Source organism: Miscanthus floridulus, chromosome 9, assembly GCF_019320115.1.
Source record: "Miscanthus floridulus cultivar M001 chromosome 9, ASM1932011v1, whole genome shotgun sequence".
Taxonomy (NCBI): Eukaryota; Viridiplantae; Streptophyta; class Magnoliopsida; order Poales; family Poaceae; genus Miscanthus; species Miscanthus floridulus.
This window is the reverse complement of record NC_089588.1, coordinates 131,733,198-131,743,747: the sequence shown is the minus strand read 5'-3', so window position 1 is coordinate 131,743,747 and position 10,550 is coordinate 131,733,198. Positions and strand designations below refer to the sequence as shown.

Below are 10,550 nucleotides of genomic sequence, written 5' to 3'. Positions count from 1 at the left end.
TTTGCGATGCACTTCATCTAATAATGCTTCTCCAAGTATGTGCACTTCATCGCTCGCAGCCACCCCTACAACGTGACATCAGTCGCCCATGTCTTTCAACCATATGGTGCGGTTCCATAGGATCCCATGCTCCATCATTAGAAGGAACCCGGTCTTTACTAGCTCCTTGTGGGTCGAGCTCTTCCACCTATCTGCTGTCGCACTCCTCCTGAGCTATGTGTTCCATTCAAAAATGGACGGCTAGTCAGAGGACACCAACCACATTCTTGGCATCTACTTGCGTTGCTTCATCGTTGATCGCCCACGGAGTTGGCTCTGGTGGCTACCCTGGGCCGAGTTCTCCTACAACTTATGATTCCAGACAACTCTCTTCGCCTGGACATTTGAAGTGGTTTATGGCCCTCCTGCACTGACCCTGGCATCCTACTAGTTGGCCTCGCCTGTGTGGCTGCCCTTAACAAGTAGTTGACAAATTGGGATGCATTCCTAGATGACTTCAGGGAACGCCTACTCTAGGCCCAGAACATCATGAAGCAGTCCCACGATGGTGCCCACCGGGAGGTGTCATTTGAGGTCGGGGACTGCGGCGAGCTTCGCCTACACCAGTGCGCCATGTCAAACATCAAGGATCATCAAAACAGCAAGCAGGCGCCAAGGTTCTATGTGTTGTTAAACGTGCTCAAGCGCATTGATTTCGTCACCCATTGGCTCTAGTTGCCCGCCAAAGCCACATCCATAATGTGTTCCATGTGGTGTTCCTCAAGAACTTCAATGGCGCAGCTCCCAACACAATCCAGAACCATCAGGGAAAGCTAATTCTGCATATCCAGAAACCATCATTCAACCATTCAAATCAGTGATCCATAGCTCATTTAATCATGCATCCTAAATGTCACACTTTGTAGTCTTGATACACATAATCTAATAATCATCATTTAATCATGCATCCACACAAGCGGTAAATGTTGCACTCAGTAGTCTTGGTACAAATAATCTTATCTTAAAATTGTACTACATCAGATAGTATAATGTTCAACAAATCAATCATAAGCTACATTCTAGTTGTCTTGCAAAATAAAGTCAGAAGAGCGAAGCTGCAGTGCTACAAATGTAAGAAATAGAAGTCAAGCTACATTCTATTGTCGTTTCTCCTGCCGATTCCACCTGGGGTCCATTGGAGGAGTTCAAGCCAACTTATCCCTCATTCCAGCTCAAGAACGAGCAAGGAGGATGCAAGTGTTGCAGACACTTCCATTGGCAAGCAACACACCTGGAAGAAGGGGTCAGGGTCCACTAGTTGCTAAGGCAGATCAGGTTATGAGTTGCTGGGGGTTTGTTAGCATCTTGTCAGTGAAGTTGCCGAGTTTGCGCCTCTGCCGGGTGATGGCCATTGGGCCATATAACCAAAGGTCGTCTAAGAATTAGGGATTAAGGAAGAATTGAGTTGTTATGATTAGAGCTTCATAGGGATGGTGATCAGGCTCATTTCCCTGCCATCATTGCTAGTTAATTTATCTAGATCCACATATTGACTAGAAATTGGTGGGGATCTAACATTCAGCGTGTGTTAGTTTTGCATGACTTTTAATTAGTAATGGTAACTTGTGGTTGAAACAAATCATGCAGTTTTCTTTTCTAGATCATTTATGGTTGTACAGAAATGGTATAGAGAACACATATAGATAGATTAAGTACAAAAACGGATGTTCTTGTTATGGTACTAAATCAAGTAATTTACTTCATGTTTCTTAGATGCTAGAAGGCGAAGGAAGGGTTCTCTTGTGATGCACAAGAAGAGGAGGAGGATACTGCCATTTGTTCCATCTGAAGATGGAGCTAGAAGACTCAAACAACTAGCGTCTCTGGCCTCTGCCTTGACTACTTCCAAAAAAGAGTTTTGTAATGAACTGACTTATATGCCTAATATGGCTCCTAGATCTTCCAATCTAGCAAGATTGGAGGTAGGCGGTATACAGGTTAGAAAATCTTTTAACATGAAATTCGGTAATAACCATTTGGTGTTTTGTTGTTCTAATTTTGCTCTCCTCGATTTTCAAGGTTCTGCACAAAGAGGATAAGGAAAGTTTAGAGCTATGCAGAACCATGCAAAAAAGAGGCAAATTTCCTCCACTTCTCGTGGTCTTTGATTCCCAGGAAGGGTACTATCTTGAACTCACTACACTCAGATAATTACTTATTGGAAACTTGTCTATTTAATTCATAGGTTTTGGTGTTGCTATCCAATTTTGCCATTCGTGTGCATACCACTGGAACTTGTGTGTGCAACACTGCTTGCAGCGTTCTAGTGTCACACACTATACACACAAATTGTGAGAGCAAAACAGTGGACTCTATGGAATACACACACTTTTTCCTTTACATTTTTAGTCAGAAATGACAGATGCATATATATTTCTAGTTTCATTGTGCAGGCTGATGGCAACATAAAGGATATGACCTTCCTAGCTGAATATTCTGGGGACGTTGATTATCTAGAGAACAGAGCAAACGATGATTGCGACTGTCTTATGACGCTCCTCCTATCTGCTAATCCTTCACAAAATCTGGTCATTTGCCCTGACAAGCGGGGGAACCACTACTGGAAACTCGAATATTTCTGTGGGTGATTTTTTTTTCTGTGCGTTTTTCTCAGAACACACAGAAAATTTGTTATTTTTCTGTCGGTATCAAAAAATACCCACAGAAATATCAAAAAACCGACAGAATAATTGAGTTATTTTTCTGTGCGTGACAATACACACAGAAAAATAATGCATACCCACAGAAAAATAGCAATTATTCTGTGGGGTTTTTATAACTCACAGAAAAAACGACACAGGCACAGGAATGGATTCGTCGCGCCGTATTTTCGTCATTGGCGCCAGCCTTCGCGCGGTATAGAATAGAAAAGAGAGTGAAAAAAAAACAAAAACACCCTAAAAGTAAATCCTCCCGCGGCTGCCACCCCAACCCTATCCCAGACGCGCCGCCAGAGTCCGCACTCCGCAAGTCCGCTGCTCCCGTCGCTCCTGGCTCCAAGTCCGCCGCTCGCCGCTCGCCGCTCGCCGCTCGTCGCACAAGACCACCCCCATCTGCACATTCGCCGCTCACCGCCCTCCGCTAGGCACCCCAGCTCCATGGCCGCTGCTCGCTGCCCTAGGTCCGCTGTCGCCTAGATCTGCCTCCAGCCCACCGACGGCCGTAGCCACCAGCCCGCCGGTGGCCGTAGCCCCTCCGGTGCGTGGCCCTAGCCCTGCGGGTGGTCCTTCGGGCGTGGCCTTAGGCCCGCCGCCGGCCATCCGGGCGTGGCCCTAGGGCGGCCACCGACCGGCTAGGAACATCCCCAGGCGGCTGACTGCCCCTGGTCTCCCTCCCGTCCAGCGCACGTCCCGGCACGACGCCCCTCGTCTCTCCGTCGATCTCCACCGCCCCTATTTTCAGTGGAAGTCTGCTTCCCTCAAGATTTGGCCACCGGTGTTGTCTCCGTCAAATCTGAATCGAGTTTTCAGGTTCCTTGTTTCTCCCCTGAAAATGTATATATTATACTTCCTTTCTCTATGTGTGGCTATATGTATACAGAAGTAAAGCATGGTTCTGATGTACTGCAGTGGAGATTTTGGGCTAAGCAAGGACTGAAGGTTGCTATTGGAGGTACTGTTTACTTTCAAGATAGTGAAGAATTGTTCAGGACCTGTGATTGAGACTCAAAGGTATACTTCTTTCTTCACTGGATTTATTTGCTGTATGTTGTTATTTACTTTATCTAGAGGACAAATCATGCTACTTATCTACAGAAACAAGAGCAAGCAATTTTAGATAGATGATATATGGTGAAAGGGAAAAATCAAAAATCAGATTCTGAAATTCTCTCGACTCACCAACTAGAGTAACAAGCATCAGGGAGAAATAGCATAAGAAATATCCTCATACTCAATGTAATGAATCTTCTTCTTGCGCAAAATTGGTGAAAAAATGGATCTTATAAAGCGACTGAAAGGATCCTGCAAGCCTTCCATTTCATAATGACCAAATCGCCAATCCCGCAATATGAATGATCTCTGGATAGGCCGATCTAAACCCCCTGAAGAACAAAAGGCTCATTTTTCTTAGGTGGAGACAGCAACCACAGTTTATACCAACGAAAATTTCTATTTCAGTTAGGTTTTTTGTCTCTCTATATGCCCTTTGGTAATTATGTAACTCAACTGTATCAAAAAAAATTATGTAACTCAACTGAAGGAGTTGTAAGGAGTTGTGGTATGAATTCAATATAAGAAAAACTAACATGGAGCGACACTCTCGACTCCAAGAAGCCTGAAGGCAGTAGCCATTGGCATATTTTACAATATGTCAATAGTTTTTGTTTATCCTACTTATCAAGTTGTTTTAAGAGAAACAAGCCATTACACATGAATAATGTCAATTTAATAATATAACAGAATGTTTCGGGAAGAATCAGCACATACCTGCATATATCCGACCATGTTTATCTGCTGCCCTGAAAAATGGGCGTGTTTTCTTCTGAAATGCTGCTTGTTGCAGCTCCCTCCAAGCACCCAGCCTGTCCTGTCTTGTAATTTTCCCAGTTTAACAACCTGAAGTTCAAGTGCATTTTGTTAAGATCATCAGAGAAACACCAAATGCACATATGTATAAAAAAAAAGAGTGAGAAATTAAATTATCACAAGTCTGCACAATTTATGCAAAACAAGGGACCCAAGAAACAAAATGCACAAACATTACAAATTTGTTTTATACTTTTGCGGACAATGTGTACACAGGATACTGTATAATAATTTGCTGAGATCAGGGATCACCTTGGAGAATAAATAGTATGAAGGCCTAGGTTTACGTGCTAGGTTGTTAGCACGACCAACAGCTACAAGCCCAAACTTGGGACCATAGCCATCTGCCCATTCCCAATTATCTGACATCGTCCAGAATAGATAACCAAGCACAGGCACACCCTTCAAAACAATGTCTATCAGTGCTGGAAGTTACAGATACATGGCAGTAAGGAATGTTTCATTACAAATTAATTTAAGACCGGACCATAATGATTGCAGCATAAATGGCTAACAGGTGCTCCAGAATATATGGTTTCCAAATCAGATCAGTCTCGTCAGAAACTCCATTTTCAGTAATTATAAAAGGTATATTCAAGCTCTTGTATCGTTCATTAAACTGAATCAGGATACGGAACAGCCCATCAGGATAAACACCACGACCAGATTCACTGTACTCATCATTGTCCACGAGCTTTAGACCAGAGCCTGATATCACCTCCTGCATGAAAATGGAGTAATCAACTCCTGTTGTTTACATGTTCAGATCATTTATCTAAGCAGCTAGTATTTAATTTACCTGCCCATAGTAGTTGATGCCAATAAAATCCAATTTATCACATATGCTATCAATGTAAGGGAAAAGGGTCAATGAATTAGCCAGTGTGACAGCAGCAACATCAAATAGACCATAGGGCCGTGTAAACGATACATGATGAGCGACACCAACGATTGGCTTCCTTTTACTTTTGCTGTAAAACACCACCAAAGAGTTCAACTCAGAATTGTGGAAATTCATGAGAAATTGCATTTCAAGTAACATATTATATACCTTTCTGAATGTATGTTTTTTTTAACGCACTTTCTGAATGTATGTAGTCATAGGCTTCTGCATGTGCAATGGCCATCCAATGTAATGGTTGGTTATATACACCAGTCGGTAAAGCAGATGTTGCTACTTCAATTGCATTAGGGTCTCCACCAGGCCAAGCACCAGCACAGTAGGCTTCTACATTTTATTTGTGTGCTCACTTGTCGAGTTTGGAATGTTTGTCCTTGCACTAAAAATAATTGAGCTTCCTTTGTTGTGATATCTAATATATTAATATGAGTACTCTATTAATATTTGAAACAGAACTAGTTGATATGTCAAACCGGACATGGATGTATAATGGTTGGCAACGTGGCAAAGCTCCCTCAAATGAATGGATTGATGGAACCACAGAATTCTTGAATAGTGCATTTTCAATTCCTGGTGTAGCTGAAAATGATACCATTAAGTGTCCTTGTGCACAATGTCGGAACTACTTTAGGCATATAAGATACACTATAGAGATGCATTTGTGTAGGCATGGTTTTAAGGAAGACTATGAAACTTGGACTGAGCATGGTGAGGGGCTGATTTCACATGATGGATATGATGGTGTGGGAAATAGAGAGGGCACTGATGAAGTTGATCAGATGGATCAAATGTTGGTTGAGCTTGCTGGGCACCATCCACCTATACTGGATGCTGAACCATCAGCATATGCCAAAGCTTTCTATAGGATGGTTGCTAGTGCAGATGAGTTGGTGCATGATAGAACCACACACTCACGCTTGTCTGCTGTAGCTCGCTTGTTTGCTGTGAAGTCGCGGTACAACATGTCCGTCGCAGAATATGATGATATACTAGGCATAGTACATGAACTCCTTCCTCCTGACTCCAAGTTACCTAATGACTTCTACCAATCTAGGAAATTATTAGAGGGTCTTGGTATGCAATATATCAAAATTGATGTTTGCTATAACAATTGCATGCTATTCTACAAAGATAACAAGGACAAAGATAAATGTGATTTTTGTGGTGCTAATCGGTATGTGGAAGGGCGAACAAAGGTTGCACGCAAAGTTTTGCGCTATCTTCCAATCACAGATAGGCTGCAAAGGCTAAAAGTGTTATATTGTTGGGAGACAATTCCACTTACTGTAACTTTGTTCACATTCAGGCAACTGGGTCTTCTCATGCTGCCTCAGAATCTGCCAACAATGGTAGTGATGTTGGCCACACCAATGGGGATCTTCATGCTGCAAACGTTGACAACAATCAAGTTTCCGACAACAATGGCAATCATGCATCGATAATGTGATGGTTGTGTTTAGTTGCAAAACATGGATGTGATGGTGGTTTCTTCTTTTGTAGAGTTGTGCTTTTGCACATTAACTAGTAGGTGGCTCTAATCTGTTAGCTTTAGTTTTAGCTATAATATGACTCAATGATGCATGATGGTACTTTACTCATCTTGACTGAGACTTGAACTGTTGAGATGAGATGGAAATGCTTTTGAATGTATTGATGCCATACAAGTCTGTGCTGGCTTGGGTGCATAATTCAGTTGAATATATGCAATTTGGCAAATGATGTGGATGTTGCTTCTTATTTAATGTCTGCATGATCTAGTTGCTATATATGTCTATATACCTCATTGCTTAATTGTGTCATAGTAATCTTGTGTTCTCATGATATCTGGCATAGCATTATTAGTTCTATTTGGAGCGAGGAATCTGAGATGATTGCTCACCTGCAGTCCATGTTCTGGAGCAGCAGCAAAGGTCAGAAATACTTAATGCTAATTTCACAATGATCACTGAATCTGCAGTTTTTGTTTTCTGATGGCTTAGTCATACTATATAACAGAGGAGAAGAGAGAGGATCAATGAAAGACTAAGCACGCTGCAGCAGCTAATTCCTAATGGCACCAAAGTAAGTTCTTTTCTTTTGTATTTAGTGATAAACTTTTTTGCTATCAAATTGTGTTTTCAAAGGCCCAACAATTTGCGCAAACTTTTGTGTGAACACTGAAGATAAGTTGTTCTCTTGCCTCTGCAGCTTTGGTAATTGGTTGCATAGTCCCTCATCATGGCGGGGTCAGTTATCTCTCCCTCACCTTCTATGGTGAGTTTCATATTTGCAGCGGCATATGTTGATTAATTTCTTGATAAAGCATTTAGATATCAGTTATTAGGCTTGTAAAAATCCTCAAAGAGCTATAACCTTTTTGCTATGCTGACATGGACAAATATTCTTACAACATGTAAGATTCTGCTCAATTGTTATTTATTTGCTTTTGCTCTAGGATCTGAAGGCAGAGAAGCCTGATGAGATGGTTACAAATGGTGTTCTTTCAAGCCTTCAGAATTTCCTACAAATGGTGTTCTTTTGGTCTAGGATCTGAAGGCAGAGAAGCCTTTCAAGCCTGCTGTACTGCTATGAAATGGGTGTGAAGTACATTACTGTTTACGCATTCAGCATTGACAATTTTAAAAGGGACCCAAGTGAGGTGGAAACCTTGATGCAGTTAATGGAGGAAAAAATCAATGAACTATTAGAGAACCAAAGTGTAATCAACAAGATTAACTGTAAGATCAACTTTTGGGGCAACTTGGACTTGTTATGTGAGCCGGTGAGGTTGGCGGCTCAGAAGCTGATGGCGAGCACAGCTGGAAACACAGGGCTGGTCTTTTCTGTCTGCATGCCATACAACTCGACTTCTGAGATTGTCAATGCTGTCAGTGAAGTCTGTGCAGAAAGGAAGGAACTGTTGCAGAGTGAACATGCTGGCGACTGTAATGGCCATGCTGCAAATAACGGTGTGCATTCAGAGATTTCAGTGGCGGATTTGATCGCCACATGTATAGCACTGGCTGCCCAGATCCTGATATCGTCATCCGAACTTCAGGCGAGACTCGACTGAGCAATTTCCTCTTGTGGCAAACAACGTTTAGTCACTTGCAGAATCCAGATCCTCTGTGGCCCGAGTTCTCTTTCAGGCACCTTGTTTGGGCTATGTTACAGTATCAGAGAGCTTACCCTTACCTAGAGCAGAACAGAAAGCTAGCTAAGAAGCAGTTGTGAATGTGATTCCATGTTATTTTTAAGGAGATACCAGGAGGGTTTTGAACATTTCAAGTTGTACAAAACATTTCTAGGGTGCATTAATGAATGTGCTGAACATTTGGATCTTTATATGTATGCTATCTATTATGTTGTGATGAAATTATAGTATGGAGAGTCCATATTTAATATGTTGTTGCTACTGTTCTGTTTCTATATAATTATTGTATTTAATTTGCTGCATGGTTAAGGTTTTTTCTGTCGGTGGTCGGTTATTTTTCTGTGCGTTAACCGAGACCGACAGAAAAATAAAAATTTTCCTATGAGTGCCTCTACGCAATTTTTCTGTCGGGCTTTTCCTTTTTTCTGTGGGGATTAACGAACACAACATTTAAATTTAATCTGGGCTAAGGTAATTTTCTGTGCGTGTAATACATTTTTCTGTGCGTGTAACACCCACAGAAAAATCATTTTTCTGTCGGGCTAATCTTTTTTTCTGTGAGGATTGACGCACACAATATGCTAATTTAATCTGGGCTAACGCAATTTTTCTGTGCGTGTAACACCCACAGAAAAATTATTTCTGACGGCGAACACACAGAACAATTGAATTTTTCTGTCGTTATATTTCCGTGGGTATTTTTCTGAGGGTACACCGTCAGAAAAATATTTTTCTGACGGTATTCGCATTTTTCTGTGTGTTTTCGCACGCACAGAAAAAAACGCGATTCCAGTAGTGAACATTTCCTGCTTTTTCAGTGGCATCAATAACCACACACCGTAAGTTGTTTGTTTTGTACCCATAAGTTCAGTTTGCAACTGTTGTACTGTGTTGTCACCTCAAAGAAAGGATGTGTGTATTCTAACTTCGAAACTGTTACAGGGATGGTAAGAAGAAGAAAAATGTCAAGTGTGTGCGGTATAACATCGATGGGGAGAGCCATGTCTTGTTGGTGGCCTGTCGTGATATAGCTTGTGGTGATAAGCTATATTACGATTACAATGGGTATGAGCATGCGTATCCCACACACCATTTCCTCTAACATAACCCCAATAGTTCTAACCTGACCAGTAGTAAAGGAGGCTTGGTGAAACACAGCTTTGCCACCCAAGAGATCATAATGACAGAAATTGATAAGTTCTTGTGAAGTAGTACCCTAATTCAGTTATAGGAGCCAAGAGGAACCATCATTGTCCCTGCACTCAAGATGAATCTTCCCATTATTATTCTATTTATTCTAGAGATTTCTACCCCTTTTGTGAGAGTAAATAGTTGTCTATGTGTCTCCTATTTATTAGAATGTTAGAAAATGAAGAAGAATGTTGTAGTAGAGTTAACTATTGTGTTGCTGCTGGTTAAAGGTACATTTCGAGTATTGAGAAATGGATGGATGTGCAGTTGGCCATATCTATAATGTTCTTTCTACTTTTCAACTGTTGTGATTGTGCTCCTTACACACACATGTAGGATGTGTGTGTTGATGTGCACTTGTGGCTCTTCTGTCCGGTCCGGTGCAATGTCATTACTTTGCCTAGCAACTTGCATGCCCAGAGCTTATTTTATGGTTGTACTTATGGCCGTACGGGTTGACTTATTTCTGTTGCCAGTATATGTGTACCCTCTTGATTACCTTGGCTTCATTAGTTTAGCTATAAAATTAAAGATTAAAGATTCTTGTCTTTGGCCTTTCTATTATAAATCCATGCTGGTTTTGTTGCTTATTGCTGGATGTATTAATGTTGGCTCCAGTAAGCTGTGTTCCATTCATTTATTTATTAGTGATTCTATTGTTGTAACTTATTTGTCTAAAATGTAATCCACACATGTTAAGATCTAGTGGTAGCATATATTCCTGTTAGTCAGTCACATCTTTATGGGTGTTTTGTTTGTT

At 41.4% G+C, this 10,550-nt stretch overlaps 2 protein-coding genes and 1 pseudogene across 2 annotated transcripts; 2 read left to right on the top strand and 1 right to left on the bottom strand.

Moving 5' to 3' along the window:
- The first annotated feature begins 528 nt into the window (after positions 1 to 528).
- Positions 529 to 9,701, top strand: LOC136480959 (probable Histone-lysine N-methyltransferase ATXR5). The gene is made up of 7 exons (XM_066478372.1): positions 529 to 656; positions 1,659 to 1,663; positions 1,753 to 1,976; positions 2,059 to 2,159; positions 2,420 to 2,623; positions 9,418 to 9,438; positions 9,542 to 9,701. The coding sequence occupies exons 1-7, from the start codon at positions 529 to 531 to the stop codon at positions 9,699 to 9,701; spliced, it is 843 nt and encodes a 280-aa protein (XP_066334469.1).
- LOC136483951 (beta-glucosidase-like SFR2, chloroplastic) lies at positions 3,799 to 5,946 on the bottom strand. Its single transcript, XM_066481120.1, has 7 exons — positions 5,940 to 5,946; positions 5,643 to 5,793; positions 5,365 to 5,536; positions 5,053 to 5,286; positions 4,811 to 4,967; positions 4,467 to 4,589; positions 3,799 to 4,081 (listed from the first exon to the last, which is right to left on the bottom strand). The coding sequence occupies exons 1-7, from the start codon at positions 5,944 to 5,946 to the stop codon at positions 3,897 to 3,899; spliced, it is 1,029 nt and encodes a 342-aa protein (XP_066337217.1). The 3' UTR covers positions 3,799 to 3,896.
- On the top strand, positions 6,120 to 8,739 carry LOC136483950 (uncharacterized; annotated as a pseudogene).
- Positions 9,702 to 10,550: the final 849 nt, after the last annotated feature.

Excerpts from the sequence above, each read along its gene's own strand:
- LOC136480959 (XM_066478372.1), top strand. The coding sequence starts at position 529 with ATGAAGCAGTCCCACGATGGTGCCCACCGGGAGGTGTCATTTGAGGTC. Across the intron at positions 2,160-2,419 it reads GTCTTTGATTCCCAGGAAGG|TTTCATTGTGCAGGCTGATG; the intron begins GTACTATCTTGA and ends ATATATTTCTAG. Across the intron at positions 9,439-9,541 it reads GGCATCAATAACCACACACC|GGATGGTAAGAAGAAGAAAA; the intron begins GTAAGTTGTTTG and ends AAACTGTTACAG.
- LOC136483951 (XM_066481120.1), bottom strand. Across the intron at positions 4,968-5,052 it reads TTTATGCTGCAATCATTATG|GGTGTGCCTGTGCTTGGTTA; the intron begins GTCCGGTCTTAA and ends ATTGTTTTGAAG. Across the intron at positions 4,590-4,810 it reads TTTATTCTCCAAGGTGATCC|AAACTGGGAAAATTACAAGA; the intron begins CTGATCTCAGCA and ends CTTCAGGTTGTT.